This window comes from Nipponia nippon, unplaced genomic scaffold (assembly GCF_047370975.1).
Source record: "Nipponia nippon isolate SJK-2023a ecotype South Korea unplaced genomic scaffold, ASM4737097v1 scaffold_5, whole genome shotgun sequence".
NCBI classification, from domain to species: Eukaryota; Metazoa; Chordata; class Aves; order Pelecaniformes; family Threskiornithidae; genus Nipponia; species Nipponia nippon.
The window spans coordinates 3,699,916-3,716,450 of NW_028262369.1; the positions used below are offsets into that span (position 1 = coordinate 3,699,916).

A 16,535-nucleotide genomic window follows, 5' to 3' on the forward strand; every position below is an offset into this window, starting at 1 on the left:
TTGCAGGATCATGCTGTGACACTCATTTTACGACAGGTTAAATAAATTCCTGATTTTGTCAGGTAGCTCATCTTTCTGTCTATTAGATTTTTTGTACTCGGTACTTATACTGCCTTATGTATATATTCCTTCCCTCAGCACCTTCATTGGGTCAAGTAAGGTAGAGAGAGTGATAATATTCTGAGCACTTTCTGGAAAAGGATAGGTGCAGCTTCACAAAGCGCCTGTTAGCTCTGTGATGATACTGTAGACTGGAATGCAAGTTCTGTAGGGTGAGGCATTTTTACTCTTTTGGTTTTGTTTTTTTTTAAAGCAGGGACTGATGTGCCGTTTCCTTATTGAAAACTCTCATTGTTAGTGTGGCATAAACATAGGCTTTAAAAAGCGCCAAATCTGTAAAGGAATTTAAGCAGATAGAAGGTAATGCACCTTTAATGGGTACTAACTGCCAAGAACTTTACCTGTGTCTGAATAACTACAACCAGCAGGTACCACTTCAGTAGGAACTCTGATTACCTTTCCAGATCCAGCAAACGTATTTTTTTCACAGCTAATTCTGCTCATTACCCCCTCGGAAGTCCACATGAACATTGGAAAACCAGCTTGGGTCCCAGTCCCAGTGCATGCGTGTGCTCTCTATGACTTTCATCCAGCCCATGCCAGCTCCTTAGCAATTGCTGGGCAATTGCCAGCCTGAATTTTGCTGAGGCGCAGTCCCATGATCCAAGCACTCCCTGGATGGCTCTCTAGGTTGCACACTGGTTTTGGCTGCCCACCCTGACGCGTACACAGCCCGTGGGGTTTGCTACAGTCAGAGTTCCCCTTAGGAGGTGTGGGAAGTGTGCTAGCATACAGTAATGCATATGTCACTTCAAAACACAGTATAATATATTCATCCAAAGGTGATGATCGCTCTCACATGGATTTTGGAAGAGTATTTTGCTGGTTTAGCTATGCCTGAGACACTCATTTAGGCTACAGCTGGGTAAGAACTTTAGCACCTGCTTACACTTAGGGAACAAGCTACAGCCTGCCTGCTGGCCACGGGTGCTGCCTTGTAGATGGTCTAACAGCGTGCAACACCTAGGAATTTCCCTTTCTCCCATTCTTACTTTGGTTTAAAGGACTGTATAGCATGGGCTCGGCCACGAAGCCATCTCTTCACAGTTATTATTTTCACTAGGATGTTTCGCTGGATTTTTGGAAGGTGTCACACTTAGAACAAAGAGGATCACACCCACGAAGTGCCAAACTATGGCCTGAGTCACATTACCCATCATAAACAAAAGGTGTACGTGATAAAAATTACAAAATTTGGCACTGACCCAGTTCTCCACTGTTCTGCTTTCTTTTCTCAGATGGATTTAGAAAAGTTCAACTGTGCCTCTGCTGATGCTAAGGAAGTAATTTTTCTGTCACCCAGCAGGAACATGCATAAGGATCCAGCTGTTCCCAGACTACCATGTAGTTGGTCCTAAAGTGCATGGTTTAATAGCTACTGATAAGAGGGCATGGATTTGCTGCATCATGAATTAGTCAGAGGTGTATAAGAATGTGATTCTGCAGTGATTTCTACTCTGCAGGAAGTAGAAACATGAAAATGCACGACAATGCTGTGCCATCAAATCTATGAGAGCAAACTTTCCCTAGAAGGTAGAGTTATAATACCTAACAGAGGATGAGACTTTGGAACATGAGACAATATATGTTCAATAATCTTTTCCTATTCAGCCAATAACTTACCAATTTTCTTGTATTTGGGTTCTGAAGCATCAGAGCAACTCTCTGCAGAGCCTAAGAAGGCTGAAATAAAGAAAGAAAGGTGATAGTAAGTGACAAAAATCGAACCAGTTTGGTAATTTTAAGTTTCCACCATGGAAACTTATTTTAACTTTTTAAAGTAGAAGGGGGTGTTACCAGTTTCAATTCAGCTATTTCAGAACCGTACAGGTCCGATGTATAAAACATGAATGTGAAAAGCCTCGTATTATTTTACTCTGACTGTGAAGTTTCAATTGGGCTGCCGATTTTTGTGCCAGTAATTGAAGATTTTTGCTGTTGTTCTTGCTATGAGAGAGGGAATTGTTTAGCTAATGCTTGCTAAGCTATAGGTACACTGAAAACAAAGTTAACACTGTCACACAGATGATTAAAAAAAGGGAAGAAAGGTACCATGCTTAATGTCATGTTACAGGACAACAAATTCTGCGAATTGTAAATGTTTTCAGCTCCAGCCCACACGGGGTAAGCACAGTCAGAGGAAGCACATCGGGTTGTATCAGTGAAGAACTACATGAGCGATGCATTGAGGCTGTGTTAAAACCAAAGTACTATAATGCAAATTTAGAATTCCAACACTACAGCCTTTCAAACTCTCACTGTTTTTCACTTACTTCGTTTGTGACATTTCTGCATCTTTATGTCAGTAAATTTCTCGGTGTTTTCAGCAGCCATTTCCTCCAAAATAAGGTTCCCTGCTAAAAACACGAAATATTGCCAAATGTCAACCTTTGTTCTCCTAGAAAAGCTATAGAAAGAGGTAAAAGCAAGAGAATCACACCAACAGGCAGCAAAGATGAAATATGCTCCAAATAAAAGACAAAAAACAAATGACGCAATAAAACACGTATCCAGATCGATATGATTTAGAAAGCCCACAGAGCTCTGAATGCAGATTCTGTCACCCTGTGTTAGTTTCTGAACTGCAAAATACTAACCTACTGCCATAAATTTGGTGGCTGATAAAACCTATATACTTCTCAATGCTCTAATGATGAGCAAAGGATAAAACATCACAGCCACATCACAGTAAGAACTCAGTACTAGTAAAGTTCCTTACTCATTTTATGTACGAAAAGGATTAGATCCTTTAAGAGACAGAGTAAAGGGTTCTAAACAGATTTTATATTTTGTGTTGTAAGAACTGTGAAATTATCCATACCATTCTTCCACTGGAAAATACTTAAGTACTAATACTGCGTCTCGTTTCCTCTAAAACCTATATAAAGTTTGCCATTAGGTGCAAAAACCCCCACATTCTAAACACACCAGGGAGCAGTAAAAAGCATTTAAGACATCATGTGAGCTTCCTGCAGCTAGAATTGTCCTAGGGAAGGACTGACCTTTAGTAAGTTATTCCACATTATTTTGCTCAAACATAAAACAGGATACACAGATATTCTGTGAATCTTTCTGATTCTACAGATTTCCCAACAGCCACATATTACTATACATATCTGAAATAGCAAACAGCTGCATTTGTGCCACTACCAGAACAATGATTTTGTACAAAAGCCAAGCAATCATCTCTGGTCAAGCACTGAAGGAACCATTTACTGCATGTACATTGTACCACTGCTGCATTGATCAGAGAGAGAAGTAAAATTTGACACGCTTCCTCAGGCAGCTCTGTGTATCCTGGACAGAAATAAGTGTGCATGAACTGCATTTATATGCATGCTAAGTCCTGCGGGTGGGTCAGGTTTAATGAATTTATGTATATCATCTCTGTTGTGCTCAGAATAAGTCTGATGCTAATTGAGGGCATATACTGCACTAGACAGTTAAGCTGTGCACACACTATGGCCATGGTGACGTGATCGGTAACTTGGTCAGAGATAAAACGGCCATCTTTGAGAAAGGCCTGCAAAAATACAGAAAATCCTCAAAGTTTGCCAAGAAAATCTTGGGACACAGTTCCCACAGGGAGAAGAGGATACGAGATGTATAGAAACCTTACTAGTGTTCAAATTCTAGGGCTGAAGTACAGTGCAGATGTTAGCCAGAACACTGTAATAGAGAAAATTAATCTTTGCCACATAAATCTTACCAAAAGTGTCTTCCACCTGCTTCTCCTGCTGATCTTTGAGCACATATTCTGCTAATTCAGCTAGCAAGAAAGAAAAAAAAAAAGGAACACAGAAATGACACAGTAAATTTCACAGTAAAACTCTAGTAAGCTTACCCTAATTAACAGAATTTGCAGTATAAGTGAAATCGAAGAGTTAAATTAAGTTTTTCTTGTAAATTGTTGTTCAGGAAATGAAGAACACGAGAAAGGAGAAGTTGAGACGGGAAGTATTAAGCAGAAGGAGCCATTAATAGAGAGATTTTCCCCCAACAACCACAAGCTACTGTTCATCTGTTTCCCCACAATTCACAGGTTTAGGTACCCTGGCTAGATCTACCATCCGTGAGGGACAGGCCACTTGATTATATGCCACTGCTTTAGACTGAAAATAGAATTTATAAGAAATAGCTATAGCAAATGATTGGAAAATAATGATTGAAAAAACAAAAATTGCTTTCATACCTATTCTAGCATAAGCTTCTATGGTGTTGGAACAGAGATACAATTCATCCCCATTTTCCCCATTTTCCATCGTACACAGGAAATCCATGTTATTCAACTGCTCATAGTTGCAGGCATCAACTTCAGGATCTAGAATTAAAAAGGAGGATGCATTGGCTCAATGAATACCATAACCAAGGAGTAAAAAAACCAGATAGCAGGACATGCAGAAAAGGCAGATTTGTTACTTCAGCATAAGGCTTTGGCTCTTCATTGTATGTCACCTAAGCAAGAACAGAACTGAACTCTCAGTAATTTATGGTCACCCAGAAATCAACACTTTTCTGTTGCTAAACTCTGAGACTTCCTCTGTCCTAGTAAATGAAACAGTTCCAGAACCCATTCTGTGACACTAAGGCCTACACACATGGCCTGGACTCATCCATATTATTAAACCCTCTTATTCTTCAGGATATGGTGGTACCATCCAAATTCCCTGTTCAAAATGATGCTGGGTCCATGCTAACCCCTGAACTGCAGCTACAATTTGCCTGTGAAGCTGCTAGTTGGCCAAGGCCAAAATCATGCCCGGGACCATGCTAACATCTTCACAGCAGAGATGTCCAGCTTCCAGTAACTGGCACCATGTCCTGACAACGTTCATGCTTGTTTTAGCATGTTTTAGCATGTTTTAGTGTTTTACTAACCTGCAGAGAAGTCACCTTCTTCGTTTCCAGATGACTTAGGATCGAGGAGAGTATACAGATGCAAGGGATCGATATCACTGTGCAGCAAATCAAGATAGCTATTTTCAGACACAAATGCTGAATCCATGATTTGTCTCTTGCTGCCTGAAATCAAATTGCAAAACAGTTAGTTATGACAAAACCACAGCTTTTGTCAACCAAAACTACATGTCCTGCGCTGTAGCTTTCTGTTGACAAGACATTGACATCTTAAGGCTGTGGAACTGGTATTGCTTAACAAGTCTTGCATTGAGTTATAACCCTGAGTTTCTTAAACTTATAGATCCAGATACAGCTTGCAACGAGACTTATCTGGTTTTTACTCCAATCAGGGGAGTGGGATACTGCAGTCTGACTGCCTGGACTAAAAGTGCCAAGTATTGAGTAAGTCACAACTCCTGTATCTTTATCAGCATCTAAATGATGCAAGCACAGATCCAGCAGGCATTGGGGAAATGAGAAGACTGCAGTGACGAGGATGGAAGAGGAATCCCATTCTTTACTGTCAGGACAATTTCTTCTCAGGGGAAGCAGCTTCTGGCTGGCATGCTACACCCAATTCCTAAGCCCTGGAGGTGGCACTAGAAGACATCCCCTCAGCACAAGAAGGAACAGTGAGTAGAACACCTATTTTTATATAATTCTTTCCCAAACCATACAGCTGATTGTGTACAGAATGGTATGGTCACCTTGGGAATTAGCTTCTGGTAACAGGGCACTCACTGATGTTTTGGAATCTATCACAATTATTTTTAAAGCAATTTTCTTTCCCCCTCAGAACTTGTGCATGTACCTACTCATGAGCTGGGAATTGCTATAGCCTTTCAAGCAGAGTGCCATACAGTATCCAGACAAATCTGACTGATCGAAGGTGCTGCCTGCTCCAGTCACCCATGTTTATAACAGAACTGCTTAGACTGCTGCAGCTACATTTCTTGATCAAGTTTATCACTTCCTCCACCTCATTTTAAATCCCTTCTATTTCCTTCCAGTTACTGCAGCAGGCACTACAATAAGCTCAAACATTCCTCCTGGATATTCCACAGGTAGTGGAGTAACACTACTTGTTGGTTATTCATCACCTTTATCAAACTATTTCAAAACCAAATATTGGCTCCTCGGTGTTTACAGATCACTGATATGAATGCCACCTGGGCTCGTGATCCAAGGAATTTACTCCACCATAATACTGAGATGCCAGCACGGAATGAACAACCAGCAAAATTTCCAGACCACACCACACACCACAATCGTGAAAAGTTTCAGCTTGGCATCAAGCACCATATTTTGCAATGAAGGATAGCTATAATATGGCTCTCAAATATTCTGCCTTTAGCAGAATGCCATTGATGTCCCTGGTTGCACGTCTGTTTTCCTGAGGTGTGCAAATGTGGAGCAACCTGCTGTACCATGAAGTCTACCTGCCACATGAAAAAAGAGAAATACAGCTAACACTGCAGCTCTGATGAAAGAAGGCAGAGCAGACCTAGCCACACACTACCACACGCTGCTTTGTTACAAACTAATCTTCATTCCTCTTACCCCTCTATGGGGTTGTCCCTCTGAACAGCTTGGAAACGGACCTCTCTGCGTTCTGCTGCAGAAGACACCAGAATCTAGAGCCAGAACTTAGAAGAGCAGGTGGACAGAGTGAGGTCCATGAGTAGGAATAACCTACACTCAGGTAGATCTCCTTTTTCATGTTGTGCGGCCTCATTATGTTATCAAGATTAGAAAAATTTGATATTATTGCCTGCCGTGCTATAAATGGAAAGCAGAAGTTGACAAACCTGCATGAGAACCAAGAACCAAGAATGAGGTTATAAACATACCAGATTAAATTTTCCATTTGTTGCAACCTTTTTTGCCCCTTCCTTTGTTGAATTAACATAAAGTCTAAACAGAGTTGGGCCTTTCAGAATGCCAGGTTGCCGGACTTCGTGAATAACGCTGTTGAAGCATTACCTCTGAGTCAATATAATTTTGGGGTTAGAGACAGAGAAGTAACTGGGCAGAAGCCGTAAAGGGAATACAAGACAGACAAATGCATCACTCCAAGTTCAGTGATTAGTAAACTTGATTAGAGCAGACAAAGAAAAGGGCAAGTCCTATGGAAAGAGACTAAGTAGACCTACTTATCTTCATGGAAATACTAAGCTTTAATTAAATTGTAGTCATAAGAGCTTTTGTTATTTTAAACCTTTCTTTCAATAGCATTTCCCTGTGGATAAATACATATGTAATGCAAAATGTTTTCAGCTACAATGGTCGGGAAGTCAGGAAGCAACCAAGAGGAAGTTTTGCCAGTGCCCAGTCCGGCTAGAGAGCTGAAAACTGGAACGTCAGAGGTGCTATAACCCCGGAGCACAACAGTGAGAGAAACATAGCCTTCTGCCTTGGGAAGAATGAAGATTGCCACTCTTTCAAGAATGAAAAATTTGATTACTTGTCTTTTTTGTTTCATCAGTCTGAATGGCCCTCACCTTACCCTCTTTTTTCTTCATTCCTTTGGTTATGACACAAATCTATACATAGCTGTCTTTCTATTGACTACACTGGATTTGGGATGCTGAGATTTCTTTCTGTAGCTGAACCAATAAATTCTTAATAGCAGCTGTGCTTTGCTGAATTAAAATCATGGTGCCACCATGGAAAGCACTCTGTCCAAGGGTGCAGGAAAAAAAAAAGTGAATTTTTGAAAGATGAAAATTTCCACACCGAGCGAGCCAGAGGCAAGGAGAATTACACCTCAGGGACAGCGAGGGTTTTGCTGCATGTTGTAACTGGAGCACACAAAATGAAACCAGACATTACCAAACTGGTTTACAACAGCAACTCCTTTCCCAGGGCTTCCCCTTTTTTTCTCACAGCATCCCAGCAGTCCCCTGTCAGACCAAAGATGAATAAGCTCTATACTGCTCCGCACTTTCTCTGCTCTTTCATACAACAGTGGCTGAGTCCCCATCCCTGGAGGTATTTAAAAGATGGGTAGACGTGGTGCTTAGGGACATGGTTTAGTGGTGGGCTTGGCAGTGCTGGGTTAACGGTTGGACTTGATGATCTTAAGGGTCTTTTCCAACCTAAACGACTTTATGATTCTATACATGATTTTAACTTAGTTTACTGATAATTCATTCCCTTTGGGGTCCCATACAGTGCTGCCAAAAGGGCGTTTGGCACATTTTCACATCAGAGGACTAAAAATTTCACAATAATTTCTGTGGTAGGGCTGCGGACACTAGAGCCAGCTCTTAGCGGGAGGAAGACAGACCCCGCACGGACCTGCATGACAGAGGGCTGAAGTCCCCAGGGATGCCTGCGCTCTCCTTTGCGGCAGGCCTCCAGGCACAAAGCGTACATGCTGGGTGGGGGAACACAGGACGTACTCCTGAATTGCCGTGCCATTCAGGAATTTCAATCCTTTGTTGTTTGGACGCTGGTTAAGACAGATGTTTTTTCTTTAAATCTTTCAATAACACCTCCTTTCTCCAGCAGCCTATACACTCCAGCTGCATCGCTGTATTCGGTAGACCTGTGCTCCTTTTGCATTACCTCTGCAGTGATGCAGTGCATACCTGCTGCAGCAAGGTTGCTACTCAGGATGCATTTGTTTTAGCGCTGTATTCTGCATATACAGCACAACAATATGATTCACTTCTAAGACTCTCAGTGGTTTTTTCAGTGCTCTTTTAGAGTCCAAGTGATACCATATGAATTAAAAATACTGGGAAAGTAGTAAAAGAAATAGTGACCGTCACCATACCAGGACAAAGAATCCAGTTAAAGGAGCGGGTGTTCACTTAAATCACATACAAGTCTTAAGAGTTAGATGGGGCATTTTAGATTTCTAAAGATAAGAGAGGTGGTTGTGATTTATCATTTTGCCCCAACAATTCGATTTAACCATGTCTTATATTTTAAAGGATCAACATGTTAAAGACTCCAGGCAATGGGGTCTGCTACTAACTAAAATCAAATAGTATCTAAGAGAATGGAGAAGGATTATACAGACAATAATGTAACATTTACACCAAAAATCAGGTGGATGCTTCTGAGGAGATTTGTTAAGGAGGTTCCTTCCCAAAACTTTGTTGACATCTGAACTGACAGGTAATAAAATAATCTCCCACGTGAGTATAGAGGTTAAGAAAATGAAAATATGTAAAGTCATTTCAGGAACAGAGGAAAGCCCCTGCAATTTAATTTTTCTACCAGTTTAGGAAGCTGAGGATAATTCATAGAAAAGAGTAGTAGTGCCATGCAAATCACACATTTCTGAACCGGAGGGTAACATAGCATTACAGCTCCAAGGCTCAGATTACAGAAAAATAAGAGAGTGGGACTGTTGTGAAGACAGGAGGTTGAAAAATTAAACACAAAGATTGCTGAAGAAACGTTATTTTCTTGCAACACCCCAGACTACAAGTGCTACACATGAATCTGAGTGAAGCAAGCTGACAAAAGCCAAGTTATATCAAACTCTAAATAAGGAGTCCAATGAAGCAGTGGTACTTTGAGCTAAAAACTCAGTATCATCAGCCACAATTTTAAAGCCTGTTTTTTTTTAGAAAGTGTTGTCTCTTCTTCTGTGCCCCCAAAGGTTATGGCATTGCGCGCAATACACACACCAGCAGGCAGGGATGTGTTTCTTGGCTCTGCCACAGGCAGTGGTTCGGGGCAATGCTCCCTGGGGGTGGGCAAACCAGCAGCGAGGAGGGAAGTCCCCTCCATCCTACTGTCTCCTGTCTCCCTTTCCTCTCCTCAAATCCACCACTAACAATTCCTCTGCTCCACAGGTACCAAACAGATTTTCCTTTCAGAGATGGTCTGATTATTTGTAAACTGCAAGTCACAGTGCTCTATAGCTATATTTACCTTTGAAGGTTTTAGTTTCTATTTCAGATTTATGAAAGGCTCATACATCTGAAAGCTGTTTTAACTTTTCCTGTTGTATCACCCAGTTTAACAAAAGATACTACTTTTACCGACAGTCTTTATCTTGCCGATGGTGTGTTACTTTCCATGGGCTTTATAGCCTGAAAGGATGAAGAACAGAGATGATGCTGGAAAAAAAGCTGCTCTATATCCTGCCACATTCTCCTTTGTCTTCCTTAGAGACGAGTTTAAAGAAGCTAGAAAAGTACAAATATCAGGTAAAAGGAGCTTCTGCCTTTCAGTGAACTTAGCTGTATAGTGACTAACACAACAGATAAAAGAGATGTTCCTAGCCTTGTGCTGGACACAGACGAGTTCAGGCAGACTAATAACGTACTGTCCTGCAGGTGTCAGAGTTGTGTTTTGAGAGCAGAATTTGCCTTTTCCTATGCAGTATTGCCTCATGTGGCACAGCTGTGCCCAGCGCTCCCATCCCAGCAGCAAGATGAAATAAAGCAGCACAGCAGACACCTTGCCTATAAGCTTTTTTGGCAGAAAAAGTACATTAGCACTCAGCGACATTCTTCAAGACAGAATCTCTGCCCTCCTAAATGGGAAAGTAAAGCTCTAGGTTGTCTTGCCATATTTGTGAAAAATATGGAAATAAACCAGTTTCTTCCAGTCATCTTCAGTTTCACTTTCTATAGGAGCAACATTTATACAAAAAACAAGTGCATTTCTAACAAAGTCTGAAACAAACTACAGCAAACTTTTGAGCGAGTAACTGGGCCAGCCACAAATCAAAATTGCGAAAAATTCTCCAGAATTTCACCCGCATTCAGACTTCATCGTACTAACATTTCGAGCAATACAATTCCAGGTGCTGACACACTGTAGCTACAAGTATCTACAAAAGGTAAGATAAAATGAATTTACCATGACAGAAGCACTGCATTGAAGAGTTGAGGAAAAACTGACCTTAGGAAACTGGACAGTTCCTGTTCTTTCACTCTGGATTCAGTACCAATAAGCGAGGAGAGCTGCTATCACTGCCCAGGGCTTATAGAAAGTGACACTTGAAAGGAGGAAATAAGCCAGACCAGTCACTGCAAAAAAGCTAAAGGCTCAGGGGGAATTCCAAAGAGGAAAAGGAAGAGGAACCTCCCTTCTAGCAACCCCTGTATAATAAGCACTTTACCTTTACTGGTTGCTTGTCACCACTAAGAAGAACTTGCACTCATCACTAGTTAGGAACAGATTGATTTACTTGGCTGGAAGTCGAAATTCGATGAGAGCCAGCGGTACTGATTTCAGGTGCTCCCCAGAATTCTTCCTCTCCTTTTTTATTGCAGTTCAAATCTGCCCCAAAGTCATGCTGTTAAACAGTCCACAGTAAGAATAAAGAAAGCAGCATGCAGACACTCCTACCTTGCAGCTCCATTTGCTGCAACAGAAGTGAAAGTATTTCTTTCACATGTTCAGACTCCACCAATACAAAATTCGTTTGGTATCTTCTGCAAGTGTCTCTTGCCATTGGCCAAAAATGACAAGTAGGATGTTCTAAGAAACCGGAGCTCATCCGTCTTGTCTGGCTTACACATGGTGTGCAGGGTTTGCTTGTAGCAGCATCTGACTGAATGTTTATTCATCTACTCATCGCTTACCCTGCCAGCACCTACCTGGCATAAGACAAACAACCTTTTGAAAACCAACTTCATTCATGAGCGTTCCTGTCGTGATGCCTATAGCTGCTTCTGTGTGGCTCTGCAAGCTTATTTGCCTATTTTTCTATTTTTTACCATGAATAGACCTACGCAAATGAGAAATTAGTTACGAAAGATAATATATTCTCAAGTGAGCAAATACTTGTTGTAGTATTATTCCACTGGGTATAGCTCATAACGGGTCTGAAGGGGAAATGGGATTTGATGATGTCAACAACATCCAGGACTTGCTGCTTCAGTAAGGCAAGTTTTTAATCAGCTGCTCGGTAACAAATGGCTTCTGCACAAGGCAGCAGGTCCTATAAGCAAAGCAGCTGCTGACCTGTGTAAGCCTTTTCCCTTTGCAGAGGAGATCCACTTCCACCAGGTTCCATGGAACATGCTCACTGAGAAGAGATAAAGCTCTTTCCTTCCTGGGAGCAGCTATGTTCCCAGTATTTACAAAGATAGGGGGCCCAGCCTGCGATGAACAGCACTAGCCTCTTCGGGCTCTCGAACCAGCCAGGCAGCTGTGTTCTTGGCATTCCTCTATGCACGTTGGAAGAAAAGCAACATCTCGGTACAACAGCATTCAGAGCAGAAAATAATGAAAGGCTGCACAAATACAGATTCTGTATTTTAGTGCTCTGTTTTGATAGGAGACAATAATACAATCACTGCATGAGAAATCCCTACAAAATTTAAGAGGGTTATTTGTTAGTCCTGTTCCCATGTGCAGCACAGCCCCGCAAGTTATAAACTCCTCTACCAGCCCTGCAGGCAGATTTCTTTACCAGCTTCTGAGGCTGTAATCCCATGAGGCGATCTATATACTTCAAGAACAAAAGTTTGGGGAACAAAAGAGTTCGGCTGTTTACTGTGATTCTAGCTCATAACTGCAGCAAAGACTGGTTGTCCACTTTTTGTATAACTCCCACAGCTGCTTAGAAACAGCAGAAAGGAATTGCTGGAGCAAATCAGAGTACTGGTTCATCTACTGAACTGGTCTATAAAGATGGTCTTAGAGACAGAGGGAAAAGCAGACTGGAAAACGAGGCTGTGAGACAGGTGAGAACTGCCTAAGCTTCTCAGGTGACCATCACCTTCTTTGCTTCAATGTTTGCTGATACGCTGCCCTACTGCAAAAGGAGGGAACAGAATGTATTGATTAGTATTGGAAGCACTACAAAACAGATGTCAATAGTGCACTTTGCAAGAGGGGGAAAGCTGGGACTGTTTTGTCTAGATATTGTAAAGATCTGTTTTGCGGTAGCAGAAATAGTTGCAAAACTACTAAGTAGGTAGTGAGAAACCTGCTGATATCAGTCTGTTCCTGACCCAAATTTTCTTTGCAAGGTTTCTTCAGAGTGAAATGAGGATTGAACATAAGGCTGAAAAATTAACAAATTTCAAAAAGAAAGTAAGAAAAGAATTTGCTTCAAAGGAAGCTGAAGTCTCTAATACAATTTGAGTCATTTCCTGGTGAATTAATGTCTTTGAAACCACTTTTTTTTAAGCCCATCTCTACTACAAAATCTAGACAACAGTGACAATGGTTGAACATGTGATGGGTGAAGACTAATGCTTCTTCTGATGTGCTTCAGTTTCCCTCTGTCATGTCTCAAATAAACGCAGGCTTTGTGACAGAGATACAGAGCCAGGCATGAGAGGATCAAGATCTCTGAATGGAGATTTTAGGTGCTACCATTACAAAAATGAGAAGGAGCAGATATCTTTTCAAGCACTTCAGGGATTTAATTAGAAGTAGAAACCAGACTATATATACTCCCAGCATAAGTGACACTAGGCCACTTGCTATGATATTCTACATTTAAAATATGAATTCTTGGCATTACTTTGAATGTGTGTAATAATAGAGCTAAATTCTTCCAGGTCAGCATTTCGCCCTCTCATGAACTATCTTCATTTTTTTCCCCAGCGTTTCTTCTTGTACTTTCATCCATGCCTTGAGAAGTGATGTCCAATACTGTACTTTAGGAGAGGAAAAAATGTATACCCCTCACTACGTGGCACCCCAGGGTCCTTCCATCAGTTTTACAGGACTACCCCAATATTCTACTAAGTATTCTTTTACTCTCCTTTTACCGTTGCTTGGTTTTGTAAAAGTAATTCTGAATGCTATAATTTAAGCTGGGGTTCTGTTGTTTTACATAGGATGGACAATGTTAAGATTGTCCCAGAGCTACCCCTGTTCTCCAACGTATACGTTAACCCTCTGGTGGGTCAGACTAAAAAGTGAGTTTACTGCCTCAGAATTATAAGGTGCCTGCATTTTCATCTCCCCTGCTGCCCACTAAAAACCTCAAAACTCTTGAATCCAGCCTCATAATTTATTAAGTACTTCCCATCCTTAAATCTGCAGCAGTCTCTTGTAGACAGTGAACTTCTGTTGCTTATAGACATCTGGAATTTAAAGTGGAGAGCATTCCTCCCATGTATGATTGAAAAAGATACGAGATTTCCCTGTGTGAGTTGCCAGCATGTACCATGAACAAATGCTACTCAGACTATCAATGGTTGGTATGTCAGCTGAGAAAAACTGACCTTATCGTGGTCTCTTTAACCTACTTTGCATCTCTGGTTCTGCAAAAGGTGGCAAATAACAAGTTTTATTATAGCCTGGCTATAAAAATGGGTATCCGGTAGGTGCCCTGAATGGGTGGATCTCTTTTTAGCTGCTCTTGCATTACATTCTGCTCTCTTCTCTTCCCTACCCGCTCTCCACTGATGTACTTTGCACTATGCCACAATGCAATCTCAAAATGCAATAAACAAAAGTAAATCTTTAACAAAGCGAAAAAGACAAAGAAGTTGATTTACCAGAAATGTACTTGCTTCCTGTTGGCTCATTATCTATCATGTTTTGAGGCTTACTGCCATAGAGGCTTAAACAACAGAGGGGAAACAAAGTGTTCAAGTACAGGTCCCATTTTTCCACAAATGTCAGAGAGATCTTCCTTGCAAGGTCACCTCTGTCTTTTTCGTGGAGCAAGGCTTGATGGTACTCCTTGGATATCACACCTTCTTTCAGCATGAGGTTAAGCAACGCATGGTCATCAAAAGCTGCAGCAGCTGAAAGAATCTTCCTTAGTCTAGGCAGGATCTCCTTAAAGAGATTCATACCTGCATCTGAAGATGATTGAAGGAGGTCTGACCAAAATCTGAGCTGTTTCAATAAAATAAAAAAAATCCACTCAGTCAGCATCAGAAAGATGAAGTGAAAAAAAAAGAGTTAAAGAGACTTTGGCCTGCAATAGCAGAGGTATTTCCTCATTTGATTAAGCCTTTAAATAACATTTCCAACAACAAACAACTTCTTGATGAAATGCCAACAGCAGCACAATTCTTCCAAGCACTCATAAAACACAATTTTCCAATCAGCAACATGGTCACCTGAAAAAATAATTTTAAAAAATATTTATCCCATTAGAGAAGGATTGCTATAGGTGGATCTTTGGCTCCTGGCCAAGGTGGAGTGTGGGCCCATTAGTGGGCCCAGCAAGGTCATTGCTGAATCAGGACAGTACCAAAAGCTTCAGCACAAAACACATCCTCTGCAAGAGGGATAGGTTTAAAACTTGGAGACTCCAATGTAAGATTAGAGATTAGGCTGTGAATAAATTCTGCTTTCATGAAAGTCAAATGGGTTAGAACCAGGGTAAAAACTCTGGGGTAAAAAATTATCCCAAATGTGGCTCTGGTTTCTGCCATATCAAAAGATATTAGGAAGAAAAATAACTAGGAACCAAGTGGGCATGACTTCCATATCTTCTTATTCAAAGTTAACATACTTACATTCCAAGGGGCAGACACTTAAATTCCTTAAACAGAAGAGTTTTCAAGTCCCCAGTTTAAATATGTAGGAAATCTTCCACACCACTAAACACAATGTTAAAATACAGCTCCAAACCTACTACAACCTGAGCCCTCAATTCAGCTCAAAACTATTAAGAAATCTTTTTTCATATCGCCTTCTTGAGTCATTTCTTGCTCTTCTGTTGTAGAGCTCAAAATGAGGCAAAAAAAAAAAAAAAAGAGAGTTTACCATCTTTGGAAGAAGGGGCGGGCAACTCAGGAAGACTACAAGGATGTTGTTAGGTTATGCAGGGAGAAAATCAGAAAGGCAAAAGCCCAGCTAGAACTTAAACTGGCCACTGCAGTTAAAGATAACAAAAAAATGTTTTTACAAATATATCAGCAACAAAAGGAGGGCCAAAGGGAATCTGCATCTTTTGTTGGATGCGGAGGGAAACTACCACAAAGGATGAGGAGAAGGCTGAGGTACTTAATGCCTTCTTTGCCTCAGTCTTTAATAGTCAGACTGGTCATCCTCAGGGTATTCAGCCCCCTGAGCTGGGAGACAGAGATGGGAAGCAGAATAAAGTCCCAATAATCCAAGAAGTAACAGTCACCGACCTGCTCCTCCACCTGGATGCCCACAAGCCTATGGGGCCAGATGGGATCCACCCGAGGATACTGAGGGAGCTGGTGGAGGAGCTCGCCAAGCCACTTTCCATCATTTACCAGCAGTCCTGGTTAACTGGGGAGGTCCCAGATGACTGGAAGCTAGCAAATGTGACACCTGTCAGCAAGAAGGGTCGGAAGGAGGATCCAGGGAACTACAGGCCAGTCAGCCTGACCTCGGTGCCAGGGAAGGTCATGGAACAGATCACCTTGAGTGCCATTACGCGGCACGTGCGGGACAATGAGGGGATCAGGCTCAGCCAGCACGGGTTCATGAAGGGCAGGTCCTGCTTGACCAACCTGATCTCCTTCTATGACAAGGTGACCCGCTCAGTGGTTGAGGGGAAGGCTGTGGATGTTGTCTACCTGGACTTTATTTAGTAAGGCCTTTGACACTGTCTCCCACGGCATTCTCCTGGAGAAGCTGGCTGCTCA

At 41.5% G+C, this 16,535-nt stretch overlaps 1 protein-coding gene across 2 annotated transcripts in view; it reads right to left on the reverse strand.

Annotated features, from left to right (window-relative positions):
• The window catches only part of CIITA (class II major histocompatibility complex transactivator), a 29,668-nt gene extending 18,436 nt beyond the window's left edge, over positions 1-11,232 (reverse strand). Inside the window, exons 1-6 of one of the 2 annotated variants that reach the window (XM_087731865.1) lie at positions 11,111-11,232; positions 4,999-5,142; positions 4,313-4,441; positions 3,830-3,889; positions 2,394-2,477; positions 1,744-1,803 (exon numbers count right to left, since the gene is read on the reverse strand). In XM_087731865.1, coding sequence (XP_087587991.1) covers positions 1,744-1,803; positions 2,394-2,477; positions 3,830-3,889; positions 4,313-4,441; positions 4,999-5,125 — 460 coding nt within the window. In that variant the 5' untranslated portion in view covers positions 5,126-5,142; positions 11,111-11,232. Of the gene's footprint in view, positions 1-1,743; positions 1,804-2,393; positions 2,478-3,829; positions 3,890-4,312; positions 4,442-4,998; positions 5,143-10,890; positions 10,982-11,110 lie in introns of those variants that run through there. The other variant, XM_087731864.1, reaches the window with a different exon arrangement.
• Between the last annotated feature and the right edge of the window lie 5,303 nt (positions 11,233-16,535).